This window comes from Opisthorchis viverrini, assembly GCF_000715545.1.
Source record: "Opisthorchis viverrini unplaced genomic scaffold opera_v5_465, whole genome shotgun sequence".
NCBI lineage: Eukaryota > Metazoa > Platyhelminthes > Trematoda > Opisthorchiida > Opisthorchiidae > Opisthorchis > Opisthorchis viverrini.
In genome coordinates this window covers 230,198-245,889 of record NW_008752129.1, presented here as the reverse complement: position 1 = coordinate 245,889, position 15,692 = coordinate 230,198, and the positions used below count along the sequence as shown (strand labels likewise).

At 41.1% G+C, this 15,692-nt stretch overlaps 2 protein-coding genes across 2 annotated transcripts in view; one reads left to right on the top strand and one right to left on the bottom strand.

Moving 5' to 3' along the window:
- Positions 1 to 15,692, bottom strand: part of T265_15391 (hypothetical protein) — a gene marked incomplete at both ends in the record, with an annotated part of 86,712 nt that overhangs the window by 68,386 nt on the left and 2,634 nt on the right. The window lies entirely within an intron of this gene.
- T265_15390 (hypothetical protein) overlaps positions 1 to 15,692 on the top strand; it is a gene marked incomplete at both ends in the record, with an annotated part of 51,194 nt that overhangs the window by 33,374 nt on the left and 2,128 nt on the right. Inside the window, 10 exon segments of the mRNA XM_009177882.1 lie at positions 1,496 to 1,525; positions 4,046 to 4,178; positions 4,933 to 5,041; positions 5,606 to 5,655; positions 6,672 to 6,773; positions 8,791 to 8,978; positions 9,905 to 10,061; positions 12,013 to 12,148; positions 12,153 to 12,262; positions 13,980 to 14,143. Of these exon segments, the coding sequence (XP_009176146.1) occupies positions 1,496 to 1,525; positions 4,046 to 4,178; positions 4,933 to 5,041; positions 5,606 to 5,655; positions 6,672 to 6,773; positions 8,791 to 8,978; positions 9,905 to 10,061; positions 12,013 to 12,148; positions 12,153 to 12,262; positions 13,980 to 14,143 (1,179 nt within the window).

Genomic DNA, 15,692 nt, shown 5'->3' with positions numbered 1-15,692 from the left:
AGGTGCTGTTTTCATGGTTTACTATTATTATGTTATATATTATGTTACATAATGTTATATTACTGTTATATTATATTACATTATATTGTATTATATTATAAGATATCATACCTTTGTTATATTATGTTATGTTAGTATTTTTCCCTCCCCTGTTTGGTTCGGAAGAGTATAAAATTCAACATGTTGCATTCAATTATCCAGCGAAAACGCAAAGAAGCATTTGCTAAACAACATTCTAATCTATTGAGAACGATTGTTTCAAACGTGCAATTGCGGTTCCGAATTTTTAGAAAAAATGACAAATATGGGTTACTCGTTTTAATAAGTAACAAGGAGAATGCTATATTCGGTTTGAAGAGTCCTCGTCTAGTGCACACAAAAGGAGAAAGCATTGCAGTCTAGTTTCGATCGCTCAACAGCAGTGCAACTACTTGACAAGAGTTTGGACTGCAGCCATGTGATTACGAGGCGAGCTTTTTACTAGTACTCCACTGGCGATCCATTACTCCGTGGCTAATGGACGATGATGTAAGATAAGCCACTTACCTTTCACAAAGGTATTACCACTCCTAAAATTACCGGCGAAGTAAGCCCGATTTCATCATCTCTTCAATTGAATAAATGTGAAAGACAATGGCGCACTGGACTACATTGTGTTCTTAGGTCATTGTCTTAAGTCTTCATAAGGGGTGCCAAATTAAAACATGGTCCTCCTGACTAGCTATCTGGAATTGGAGCATGAACTTGACCGAGCTACGGCATGCTCTGATCTCATAAAATGTGTGAACATATTCAGTACTACCAGTGTGGTGCACTGTATTCCAAGAGAACTAGAATAGTCCACCATTTCACCGGCGCTAACCAGTCATAATCGGATGTTTCAACAGAGTGTCACAACTCAAGCTTGTATGAAACAATATTCCTTCACAGAGTAGTTTTGTCGATGTTTCGCAACAACCGAGCCAGTATGTAGTTTGAAAAAAAGAATCTACACACTTCTTTAGAGAAACTCAATCATGTGACCCTCCGTTTCAGGTAATCGTCTAATGCAGTTGAATTTCCAATTTTTAAATTCTTGCTCTTTCAAGTTCGTAAACGCCCTGCCTCTATCCGCCTGACACTACGTAAATCTTTAGCAACCAAAGTGATCAAAAAGTGATCCTAATGCGTGACTGTCTCACGAACCTGGAGTTCTTGACGGTTTCAAAAGCTCTTAGAGCAAAATCACGGTTCGACGCCAACGAACCTGGAAGACATGTATGGATAAGAAACTTTCTGACGACCATTCTGTGACCAGATAAAAATTAGACATTTTGAAATTTGAAACTATGGAATTTTTACCCTATCTATAAGCACTTCCTTGGGAGGAATTTCTTTTATGCCTCTGTTTAACCGATCTGTGTAACAAAAAACTGTTCAATCGAAAATGGCATTTAATTTTCTATTATTACCGTGTTCAACATCTCAGGCTCGCTTTTTCTCTTCCGTTGTTTAGATATTCCATTATGCGAGATGATGAAGAAGGGTGAGTGAACAGTTTGTCCGCGTTCTATTTCTCCCTCACAGACTGTAGCGAGTTCGGAATTGCCGATATCGATTCACATTAACTAGACGTTCGATGAAACTGGCCCTCTTAACCAATATGATGCCCTTCATTAGCTGTAACTGTGTTGTGTTTGAGTGCGAACATAGAAACAGAAGTAAGGAAGACATGTGACACGTTTTAGGCATACCGTACAACTCATAAGTTTGCTGAAATCTCTTCGTTTTATCTCTTGTTTGGGGTGAACACATTTGTAAATTAAGGGCACCTCTGCCCAGATGACTGATGCAAATTTGTGCGCGCTGGAGATGAGGTAAAGTAAGTCCGAGAAGGAAACTGATTATTAAAGGTGATCCGAGGGGCATTTTTCCTTGTGGCTGTTCAATTTATCGAAGTTGGTTTGTGTTCCGGTCGCTTGGTGAGGCGGATCTGCGAGCTGTGTTCATACGAATAGCTTTTTTCGAGTTTACCGAATACACCGTTTGACGGGAAATATCCTAGTGCTTGTGTAGTCAATTGAGCCCATGTTCAATAGTCCTTTATTCTTCTTCGCCCAGGATCTGTCTTGAAAAGAAGTCACTATTTAACCAGCTAGTCATGGGAATTTCGGGAACAAAATTCGAAGACACGCTTGAGGTCCCAATGGTTGAGTGTTCAAACTACTAGTCGGAGGTCGAAGGTATGATACTCCCTGGAGTTTCGTGAGACGTACACTGCTGATGGTTCTCAGTGAGGATGGAACAGACGCACAGCCTTTTTCGTTGTTTTATTGGAGACTAGCTTCAGGCACTCGGGATTTCCCAGATTTATTCACACTACCAGCAGTTAGTATGTTGTGCTTTGAAAAATAGTTACTTCTTCATACATGTGGGTCACAAGCGTTCCCTACGTAACCATTACTCCGATACTCATGACCTGGTCGTTTTATATATTATATATGTATATATATTAATACATGTATATCTATATTTACGTACACGTAGTGAGATGAAGAAGGCCTTTGTTGCGGAGGTATTTATTAGAAAACGCTAACTGAACAGTTGGACTTTTGGACAGAGGAGCAAAACTCTCGTATGCCTCTATTTTACAAAAAGTTGTATATGCATCTTTTCCTTGAACGCGTCTTCCTGGGCTTTCTTGGATAGTTGTTAAATGTTGCTCAAATAAAGGCAAATTCGACTCCGTAAACTCCCTAATAGATCTCACTTTTCAAGAGACACGAAGTGGATTTACCAGAAAACATTCTACTCTCATGCCCCCATCAGTAGTATACACCGGTACACTAGCAATTAGTATGATGTGCGTCGAAACATAATGACTTCTTCATGCATGTGGGTAACAATCATTCTCTACGTGACCGTCACTTCGATATTATTGAGCTGGTTGTTTTGATATTTATGTGAGAAGTTCATCCTGAGTGTCCTGATTCTACTGATCGTGCAACGTAACTAAATGAGAAGGAATCATATCTTTTATAAGAAACTGGAAGAAAAATTCCTGAGAGATTGTCAGAAATAAGTCCTCGGAGAACCGTCACATCCAAAGAGGATGCACACAGAAACCTATGTAGTTGTGTCGAGATGTCCAAGATTGGTGCCAAGAACTCTTGGTTCACCACTTGTCGTTCACAAACCGGGCTGTCTAGGCATGGTTCCGCTTATTTTAGCATTCAGTATATATGCCTTGACAACAATATTATGGATGACTAGTTATTAGGAAACATCTTGAAATCACTGAAGCTGGGTTCCAGGTGGGTGTCTGACGCTTAGACAATTGCCGTTTCATTGTGGACATTGGGTAGTTCCTCCGGCATCGACCTCAAACTACGCATCCGGTTTCTAGACGTTTTCATCTGTGTTTTCCTCATTCGATAGGCATGGTAACGCATATTCGGATCACGCTGACAATGGAAAAGTGTGGAAGAATCACTAATATCTCGTCAACTCAGCCTTCTAACTGTTCAAATAAGATCGATTTGATTCGAAAATTATGTGAAGCCATTATTATGTGCAAGACTATCAACCTCCTTTCAGAAATCATAAAAACTCCCGTTGGCCTATGGCTTCCGATCAAGCGACCTTAAAGTAGATTGAAAAGTAACCATGGAACGCGGAAAACTATTCTGGACGTGGAAAACAGCAGACCTATTCGTGCTCACTCTGGCAACTGTGTTGTAGTTAGAAAATGTCATGGCTTTTAAGAACCCGCCTAACTGGTCACCAGTCTACTGGCAATTACCAATGATCCAGGCAAACAAAACGGTCCGATTTTCAGGGAGCAAGTGTGCTTCACCAACGTTGGATAGAAAATCCTAACTGGAGGTTGAGGGTCGAGGTCAGCGGAAAGCAAAAAGTTCTGCTGACTAGTGATCATTTGATTAAAGACTTCACACTAGATAGGTTCCCATCTACTCACCACCGACCCAAGCTCGAGTAGCACTAGGTAACGGCTTTGATGGAACGTTCACTTGGACCTAAATTTCGTCACGCTTTTCTCTTGTAGGTCAAACTTTCGTCGTACAGGCTACATGCCAACAAATAGTGTGGTTCAAACAGGAAGGACTATTGGTGAACTGCGCGCATACCTAGACGAATGTCTTCAACCTACGTGCATGCAGCTGGATGAAGAGTTTACTGTGAGTTGAGAACCACCATATCGATTGATAACTGCACTTCTGTACTTTTAGAAAGGTGACTTCCTTGGAATTACATTCAATGCGTTGTCTGTGGGTGCCATCTGCTTTGGTGGAGTTCTTCTCAGAGGAAACTCGTAAACAATTTTCCTGTTGTTTATAGTAAACCGGGACCACTACAAGTATTGGAGTTTTCGGGTGTTCTGACCCAGGTTTCCTGTGATGTTTCATAGTAACATTATCTTGCTAAAGGTACAGTTCTGATCGGAGAAGAAATATGGTTTCCTTGTTATGTTTATCACTGGCTTTGAAATTCGACATTTGGGTCAGAAACCGTCAAAAGCGGGAGCAGCCTTGATCAACACGCTCTAATGAAGTCTGCAATTTGGGGACCGTTTCTGGACAGACCATCAGTTTGTACTTAAGAACGCAGAACAGAGAACACCTGTGTTTCATCTCCATTCAAACAGTTCGGGTAGTTTTGTCACCACCTTACCTGTAAGATGACTTACCTCACGATACCTCTTATAAATCGGAATCGTTTTTGCACTCAAATGACTTTCTATTCGCCAGCAAACTTCGGTCGGAAAGAAGATTGTAGCCATTAGTCCTCTGAGGCAACAATTATCACTTAGTTTCATCAGTATTTAGCATGAATGAAAGGTTTTGAATAGTCAACGTGTAATGTTATATCTCGTCTGCTGAAATGCAATGATTACAAATTCACGAATTGGTCTGCTATTCCACACTTTAACAGACTTTACGACAGAATTGTCTGAAGAAAGAGATAGATGAAAACATGACGACGAATATTGCCACAGACCCGAAGAATCACGCACTAAATCGATATCCGGATATCATACCATGTGAGTGAGTTGTTCAGTTTTGTTCTCCAGATAGGAGTTTGAACCCTATATGCAGGAAGGTTTATGTAACCTTTACGGAGCCCTCTCTGGACTGAGATAGTCGAAACCACGTTAATGTCAAAAGTGGATAGCCGCCCCTCTCAAAATTTAACAAAAATCACTAGTACTTCGAGCTAATTCTACAAGAGAGCACGTCGAGCATCAAAAACGTAATTTCCAGCATTCCACGGGGCTGAGACAAATGGACCTACAAACTTTTCCAAAACTGAGTGCTGCAACTAGCTACAAAAGTCATGATAATGCCATGAGCCATCAAACAAATTGTCTCCATTTCTGATATATAAATATATATACATATATCAGTATCGGTATTCAGAATCATTTAGATTGTTTAGTTCCTTTCATTGCAATACAAACCGCCCAAGTGCAAAACTTCGTGAACGCCATTTACCCACTTTTATAGATTCAACTTTACGGTTTTCTCGCTTCTCATGTCCGGCTTTCAAATCGTAAGAAATGTTGCTTGTTGCTAAATCGTATTCTCCTGATACACTCTTCATTTAGACGACCATAATGCTGTGCTCCTGAGTGGGAATAACCCTCTGCAAAAGGAGGTAGGTTTTGAATACTACAACCATAAAAATATGTACTAATTTGAATACGTCCTATAAAACTTTTTCGACCTATAAATCTCAAAATGTTAAGATTGAAAACATGTGTATAAGTGGTTTTAAAACTTTGCTTTGCGACCCAAGCGAATGGTCCATGGACCAAATTCTTCAGGTTTACAAAGCATTTACTAAAAACTGTACTAATTTCAGCAATATCATGTATATTGTATGTACAGTTTATCCTCGCTAAATCCTCATCCCAGACCTCCTATCACTGTTGAGGTATTCGTACATTATTAGGCTCAAATTCAGGGCATTCACTGGGTTTTGAAATTGATGACTAGATATGCAATGGTGTAAATGCTGGCTTAATAAATGGCGCTATGAATGAATCAAGCAGCAGACCCAACTTTGCGCTCCCCAGTGTTCAATAACCTCATTGGATGAGTATAAAAGTGGGATTCTGCTGCTGTTTTGTGAACAGAATAGCAGCTGGTAAATTCAGCTTTGATAATCATTTATAACAGCCGGAAAAATGCAGTTACATAGCTATAAAGTTGCGAGTCTAGCCGCTGCAAAGCCGCTACTCACCCTTAACAAACAAGAGATAAAAGCGTCGATGACTGGACGATGTGAACTGCACCCTGTACACTTCAATTGGTTTACTTAAGTTTTTTTGGCCTTCGAATAGAAAAACTCACCTGGTCACCGATAACATGCTGATGGCAAACTATTGGTACACTAGGATTTCGGAGTCTTTGTTCAACTGACTACGCAGCAATATTCTATACAGCGAAGATGGAATGCATTAGCTCCCCTATCAGGCGTCCTTCATTAGAATCCCATGGATAGGCGCTGTTGAGGAGCCATAATGAACCTAAGTGCCATGCCTTTCATGATGACGCGGAATAACAAAATCAGTGAGCCAAGACAGAATGAGGGTAACTCAAACCAAGGTAATGTAAATACGGAGGGCCAGATGGCGTGAGTGGTAAGAGTGCGAATTTACTGACCGGAAGGTCCATGATTCGAACCCGATCTCTACCTCTCGCCTTTCCCTGTCAAGGTTTGCGCAACCTGGAAGTATCCAAGCCCTCGCGCTTCCTTCTGGTGGCATGAAAGTTAGGCACCAAAAGTATGCTACAGCTGAACGATTTTCTCTGAACGAATGTGAACAGAACTCCGATTATTCTCGCACCCCTCTACAACAAAACAGGGGTCTTTAATTTTCATTGTAAGGAAACCTATTCCAAATTCGCCATTTCATTCCCAACAGATGCATAACTATTTGTGGTCTCTAAAATGTTTCAAGAAATGGGGCCAAAAAGATATCGTTTCTGCAGTCATGTTTGCATACGTAATCCTCAATTCATCATTCGTGTTCATTCCCATAAGAAGTTATAACCTGTGGATGTATAGACTTAGAAGATTGCACCACTCTAAAGTTGAAGAGGGGGAATTTTCGGATATTGTCTTTACGTCTCCTCTTTGCGTTCACCCAATAAATAGAAAAATCCACACTCTCTGAGTGAACAGAACGTCGATTCATGGGGATTACTTGGCCGAAGAGATGAAACTTATTTTTCCCGTAAGGTTTGCTGCAGAACTCCGTTACAACTTCACTAAAGTGTCAGTTCAAAATCCTATTGTTTGCGTGGTCTGTAAAAAGAGAGTGCGCACAAACGTAGAAGATATGGTCCTTTGATGAAGGAGAAAGTTTTGGATAATAGTGTAGATTTTTTATGGATCAGGTTTTTTATAACTTCGCTAAACACTCCAATGGAGCTCCTCGAAACCACTTCGCAGTTCCTGAGCTTCATCTGGTTGCTGCAGTCGCCCCATTCCAACCAACGTCATCTTCAAGTTGAACTTCAACTTGAGCGGAACCTGGAAACCGTACCTATCTGAAAGGCCCAACAAGGGCAGAACCAATCGTGGGTAGACGAAACGTTTTCAGCAGCTCTGAGATCGGGTTACCTCAAGAACGTATACTGCGATATCTCAGCGCCCCGTCATCCGAAGTGTTAGGGAGGGCATATTCAGTGGCACATTCAGCTGGGGGATACCATAACTGAAAAATTCGAACCTGAATTAACTTGTACTTTGCGTTATGGTGTGGACGTCTTGAAAATTGATTGGCTTACATCCAAAGGTAAAATCGGGGGGGGGGGGTAGCTTCTAACAAAAACCACAACAAAAAACAACGACAACCCAAGCACGAACAGCATTACCACCAACAACAACAATAACAACAGCAAAAACAAGATTGCCAACAATAGCACGAGCAACAAAAAACACCGAAATTACCAGCATCAACACCAGCAAGAGTAATAACAGCAGCGGTAACAAAAACTCCAGTGGCGACCCAAACAACCACAGCGTCAACAACGTCAATAATACAACAGTGGCAGCAGCAAGAATCGCATAAACAATATCAACAGTAACCATCAAAGCAACAGCAGGAACAACGACAGCGACAATCACAGCGGCCGCAATAACAACACGAAAAAACCAAGAACACAGTCAGCAACAGCAACAGGAAAAACATCATCAACGACAACAACAAGGCTTATAGCAACAGCAGAAGAAGCAGCAGAGGAACAACAAGTGAACCAGCAAAAACAACAGAAGCACATCGACAACAGCAACGTTCATAACAAGATCATCAGCAACAGGGTGAACAAAGGCAACAACAAGAACATCAGCAGCTGCTGCGGCTGGAACAGCAGCAGAAGCAAAAAGAACAACAATCACGACGACAGCAACGTGATTTTGAGAGTATCAATAAACCGAATTTTGTACCACTAAATACGCTAATTAGCATTGTAGAAGTAGTATCAAAACATTCTCGATACTCCTTTACAACGATAGTCGTCCCCACCGATTCTCGGTGGGTCAGCCAGAGAAACTGTTTTGCTTGCGAACTCATATGTTTACTAGAAGCATCATAATGACATGCGTAATCCATGTGAGAGAGGTGGTGACCTTTGTCCGTGTGGAGTGGCAATTTTCAGCCGATGTCATCAGTGTTGTACTATTTTGGCAAATTATTTTGGCTTTACGGCACACCAAGACTTGACATTATAAACTCATCTGGAAAGACAGTCCCTCCTGAATTATACCGATCTTGCTTTTCAGATTGGACATTACATAAATGCCAGCTACATTTATGCCGTAAACCCAAGCAAAGACGCTCAAGCTGCACCAAAATTGAACCCAGCACGTGTGGACTTTATCGCAGCGCAAGCGCCTTTGAAGAAGACGATTGCAGACTTTTGGGAAATGATTGCCGAAAATCATGTTTCATTGATCGTAATGCTTACACAGTAAGTCCAAGTCTTTTTAAAGTAATACATACTACTGGCAGCTCCCTTAAATAATCTTTGAAAAGGACTGCTCTTCAGAACGCATCCAGTATAACGAAGAAAGGTTTGCTTGGGTAGACGTAATACATCAGTCATAAGGCTCCTAAAAGGTGTTCGAGAGCCCCTGACCAATTTTGCTCTTCTTTGGACTAGTCATGTAGTCCCCGAGTTTCCGTATGTTACGCCTGAACCACAACTGGACAGATTTCGGCAAGTACAATTATTTGTCTATCAATTTGGGTTCAAGTAGGATAAAAGTTGACGATAATAGGGGGAATATGTCCACCTGATGAGCTCAATGAAGGTCGAATTCTGTCGTGGGTCGTCGAAGAGTTTTCAGCAATTTTATGAGTAGTTTGTTACGTCTGTGTATCCTGAAATCTCGAATATCGCACCATCTGAAGCACGAGGCCACCTGGTGCAGCAAATTTAGTTGCTTAAGGAGATAATACTACTGATAAGGTTACTGAAAATTCACCCGCATCCCACCGATAGCATATGCAATTTTCGGGTCAGATCATCCCGGGGTAACGCAGGAGAGGTCTGTTACTGACAACAGTAATCTATATATCCACTGTGGATGTAAGCATAATGATTCAGTCCTAGTTACCTGCAAACAAAGCACGAATTCTGCAAAAACACTTGGGGAAGAAAAGTGCCTGATGAAATGACTATTTGTCAAGGAGGAGCGTGACTCAGGATACATCCAGCTTGAAACGGCTGTGAAAGTGTGTGTGTCTAGCTAGGACTTCCCGTGGTCCTTATCCTGGGGTCGAATCAAGAAACTTAGACTTCCGTTGACATTCGAATTAGGGGTTGATCTTCCTGGACGTATGCTTGAAACCCATTAAGTTTGTCCCTTTGGTCTCCTTTGGTTCTGTTTACAGATTGGTGGAGGATAACGTGCCGAAATGTGCCAGATACTGGCCAGATGAGGTGTATGCGACCACGATTCACATGTCTCATGGTAACGAATTGGCAGTGACGCTGATTGCGGAAGAAGATTATCCAAGCTATACAATAAGAAAGATCAGTCTGGTAGATGTGAGTTTCACGACATTTTTTGTTCTTTTGTCACAATCGGCATTTGATAAGTTTTCTGATAGAACAGGATCGGCAGTACAATGAATCCTGTGAATTTATCCGTTCAGAGATAGTTCACCTGACTACCCAGCTGGGTTTGCAAGTCAAATTGATGGCTTAAATCGCTTCAGCCATTGGTACTCAACAAAAAGCAGAGAGAGATATGTTGAGCGTGGCAATCAGTTAGCTCACATCTGGCACAGTATCTGGTACCCTGGGCCCAGCTAACATCTGTGGATTGCTTTGCATAGAGACCCCTTTGAAAATGAGTGCCATAACCCTCATCCAAACTTTATCCCGTAATAATAATTCCTGCAACAAGAAGATATCAGACTCTTTCACTACGCCAGTGAATACGGTTAATACCTGCAAAATCTTAAAATGGCATCCTCTTTATCCGTCCTGTCTGATGAATCAAGTCCCTGTAGGATTCAGCAATTTGCCCGGGACATTATTCCCGGATGGACACTGCATTCATCTTTTACACTCAGTAGAATCCACTACAACCAGGCGATTAAAGAAGACCACCGGTTTTGTCAGTAATTTCAACGGTGCTGAATGTGGACTTGTAAAACCATGAGGATTTTTTATTCCTACCTGTGACAGGTTTATTGCCATCCGCAAAGCAACTCAGGTGTTTTACAGGTCAGCCTACTGGTTTAATGTCCTCAGTATGCAAATATCCTACACTTTTTAAAACCAAAACAACTGTGTAGAATACCATACTTGCGCTCCGCTTGTTCACTCACGCATGTGCAGAAGTTTTTACCTGATCCGTCTTTATTTTGGTCGACTGTTGTATCGAGTTGTATCGGTTTTTTCGAACTTTCCAAGAAGATTATACTCGCGAGAATACTGATTTTTTGTTCATTGACATCTGGTTATAAAACCTGCCAACGTTTCCATCATGGTCCTTTAATTATTATATTATTATATACTATACATTAGTGTGTAATATGACATACATACAATACAATAATATAGTCGATATATTATTATATATTGTGTTATTATATCATTATAGTTGTTAGACGAAAGTGTGTGATAACCATTATGTTATTCTCATATGGACACGCAATAACAGAACGTTGACTAAGGCGAATTTCCTTGCGTGACGGGATTATTTTGTGTCAATTTGATGTTAATATACACCGCTGCTTACCGATAACTAATCTGTCAATTTCACTCAGTCTGCGGATGTACAGAGTCAAGATGCATATTGTGAACGTCTCGATTGGAATTCGAACAAGCAAAAGCCAAGCGTGTGTCATCAAAAAGTGTTTAAAAGGCTTTGCGGGCCACCTGTTCCTTCCGAAATTATTTTCTTCTGTTCATCTCATTTTGTTCAGATTATCCACTTTGTATAGAGGCCTTTGCTTGGAATCACTTTAAACCTTACTTGCTTATATAGACAGTTTATAGAACTTGTTTGGTGTTGTGAGGGTGAAAACGTCGAGTGGATCGCTCAACTTATCCAGCCAACGGCTTGTTCTCAAGAAAGACGAATATGTGAAAAGCTAACATACCTAGTCTGCGATTTCTCCACGATTTCAGTTTGCTGATCAGCTGTGCCCCAAATATAAGCAAAACGACAGTTTTGCAGAGTACACTTAAGGAGGCATGCTATGAACAGAAGCTGGAATTAGCTGGTTTATTTGTTTATTCATTTTTATCATTTGTTTGCTCATTGTTCTATGAAGTTTCCATGGAGACTTAGGTTTGGAAGAAGACCCGTTTCTTCACAGTTAGATATATCCACCAAAGGACGGTCCGGGAGAAGGCAACAGCTCAGCAGATTCCATCATGTGCGCTGATAATGATGAATCAATTATCATAGTGTAAGCAAACATCCGTGGCGCTATTGCTGGATCATAAACACCCAGCCGATTTCTTGTTAACTGCTGTTAATGAGTTCGATGTAGCTTCGGGGTTAAGGCACAGATTTACTGACCGGAGGGTTGATGGTTCGATCCCAACCACTTTACCTCGACTGGTGTTGCCAAAGCTTGGGCCACCTAGTAGTATCGCAGCCCTAGTGCTTCCTTCGGGTAGGCTGGGAACTAGACACTGAAAGTGGGCTGCAGCTGAAGGATTTTTTAATTTTTTTAACACTGTTAATAGTCGTGCACTTCAGCTACCCGTGTGACCTGTTTTTCGTCTTGGTGTTTAAATTAATGCCTGTTTTTGGGTACCTTTTGCCAGTCTAGGCTTTCATCACTCAATCGACAAACTATACATTCTCGCTTCATCCACATCATGCTACACTAGGCGCTTCCATCCCAATGTTTGTTCTTAAGCATACTCTTCTCCAGCATTCTCATAGTGTACGCTTCTGATGCTCATTATCTGAACAACGGGGCAGTTTGACTCAACCAAACATCTGTTATTTAGTCTTTTAAAAGTCGATGATACTACGCTTCTGTGGAAAATGAGGTATACAGCATTATAGAGTCCTTTAGCATTTTACAATCTCATGGGCTCAGTGGTCGAAAACTCCCATTGGACGCTTTGCGATGAGACATCGTCATAACACATCCGGACGCGAAATACTCTTCTGGCGCCTAAAACAAGATTCTCTGGAGTTCTTCCACAATCTCGGATCGCGAGGACCTAAAAACAACGGAGAAGAAGTTGAAAGTTCCGTCTAATGGGTCCGAATGAATATTTGAGAAAATTCCTATCCAATATTTCATTATCAACATTATAATTTCGGACCATAACCCATGTATGAGGGAGTGGGTCATGCGTGTTACTTCAATACATAAAGCTGCGGACAGGGACCAATGGTATTTCTGTCTACCTTGCGTACGGTAGTAATTATGTGGTGCCACGGATATGCAGCGTATTAGAATATTGCCTCTGAATCTTGGTCGAATGTAAACTAAGCTGAAAACATTTACCGCTCTTTCGGTGGTAAATAACCCGGAATTTTCGAAAAATCGGATAAAATTGAGGTCCGTATGATCAGTAGTTTTGTGGGTAGGAATGCTCGGCAATTAAGGGAGCAAATTCAGTTTTTTCTGTAGTTCTAGACAGGAAGAAGGATTAATGGGCTTACAGAAGAATTTCTTTCTGATCGTAACAACCCCGAAGCTTGTTACAATATACAAGTTGTTCTATCCTGTGAAGTTACCAAAGTTGCGCCGCATAAACCAGATTATATAAATTCAAAATGGTATACAATTAGCGACGACTGCATATGTCCTTTTAGTTCACTAAACAAGTCTGCTTTTCTGCATGAAAACATACCTTAGGATGATTTGAGGTTCATAAGCCTAGACAAGACTCCAAACCCACAACTTGGTGATTGTCATCACAAAACTCTCTGGATTTTCGTGAGATGCGCAGTTCTGATGGATCTTACTGAGCACGAAACAACTGTACAATGCATTCCGATTTTCAGCATGTCTGGCCTCTTTTGCTGGTGGCATACAATCCCCAAAGTTACAAGAGTTTGTCTAATTTCCTATTCAATAGCTCTTGGGGTTACCAGTGTTTTTGGGCCCATCACAGCCTCTTATAGGTAACTTTTGAGCACACGCAATATTGCTTTGTTCTGCTTTCTACTTGTGCGCGTTTATGCAATGTTCTAGTCTTTTCCAGTAGTTCCAGTTTGCTTTTGAACATAGCTGGCCTACACAGAAGTTACTTCAGGGCTGCTAATAATAAGTTTCTTTTATGACATGGTTCGCTCTGAAGAGGAGTCTATCATCAGAATGCATTTGTTGGAACGTTAGGACCTATGACCACCCCAATGGGTGATTTTCCGGACAAATTAGGTAATGGCGTCTCTTTTAAAACAGACGAAATGAGCTTCAGTCTTCTACTCGCCATCGGTAAACATACATTTTATTTGTTCTCGATTCCTGACTATTGCAGAGCTCAGAAGATGCTGTATCCACAACTGTGACTCAGTTGCAAATGAAATTGTGGCCGGAACACGGAGTCCCCTACTTGGCGGATTTTACTGCAGTCATCAATGAATACCAAAAACTAAAAGTGATTGAAGAGAACAGAGGTGCACCCACCCTAGTTCATTGCAGGTTGGTACTGGCTTTTGCTCTACCAAAATATGTCTGGCATATTTAATCTAGTTTTCTTCACTCATACACTCTTTTATCGAAGCTCATTCTAATCTCGAAAAACTTATTGGTCACACAAGTGGTAAAACGGACGGTTTTTATATAGTTTTGTGAGTCAAACATTGGGTTCTCTGACTCTAGCTTATGTTTTTCTGTCTACAAGTACGAGCTTCTCCGTATGACCTAGAATGCATCAAGTTCTTTTAGTGTTGTGTTTAACGTCTGGTTAGCTGTATGCGTAAATTTTCAGCTAGACAGCATGAATTTAAACACCGCGTTAAACTTTATGTAACTGGATCGGTTTGTTATCTGGGGCTTATATTTTCTTGAGGAGAGCAGTGTCCAGTAACAAATAATGTCGACCGGATTTGACGGGCGATCCAACCTTTGGTTAACAATCATATGAACCCACCTCAAAATTGAGGCGTGCACTTTTGATATCATAAATGGTCACCTAAAGAATTCGAGGTTAAGAACCAATGGAATGGACGAACATTGTTTCCTGTGAGTTGACCCGTTGTTTGGCACATTATGAGTTGATGGAGTTCAACAGCAGATGAACAGATTAACTCACCCGCTAGGAGAAGAACAGAAAGAAAGAAATCGGGGCATACTGAATCACTAAGTCAAATAAATAGCCTCATAATCAGACGAGTCTTGGGAACACAATGGTTTGCAGGTCAGCTCAAGTATAGAGGGTCATGTAGATTATTTTGGACGTAGAATAAGCAGATTCCATTTCCATATGCGATCTTTTCTGGTTCGAAATTCAAGGTATTTTGCGGTCAAAAATCAGTCTTCTGAAGGCCGGGATATTTCTGATGACATTTCGCTTGCCAAAAGGCACAAAATTCTTCCAGATTTGAATTGAATGGAGGGACAACAACAGTACTAGTATACTTATGTTTTGTTTTACTCAACTTTGAAACTCTGCTGGCAAAGGATGAGTCAATTTCAAAAATATCCGGATTGCATGCGGCCAATGTAGCGCAGTCAGCAAGGGGTTGATGGGTACGGCTTCATCCGCTTGCTTTTTCGCCATAATATTGTCGCAGAACGATTGCGAACCCGGTAGTTTAGCGTCGGTTCTGACTGTTAGGAACCAGACAGTGTGAGCAAGGAAAGGTGGTTTGTTTTTTCATATCCCAGTTGGTGGAAGAAAGGTCCAAACCGGCATAGTCAACTCGGACGACGGAACTTACCAGAAGGAGGATAAAACAGCAGCGCTTTCCAACGTATCCATCAGACACCGCCGTTCTAAACTATTCTCAGCATTAACGGTAAGTAGCAGTGGTCAGATAATTTAAGCCTGCGAGCACCGTCAGTGTGGGGAGACAGGTCATATTCAATCCTAGCTCTCAGAAAGAGTTGCTTTCAAAGGCCACTCTCTCTTCTTGGTGTGCAGTGCAAACGTATAGATGTAATACTAATTTTCTAATTCTTGCCACGCTTGATGATTTGGAAACCTCAAAAAGTCCGTATACTTGAAGAAATCAACCCAGTTTATGAG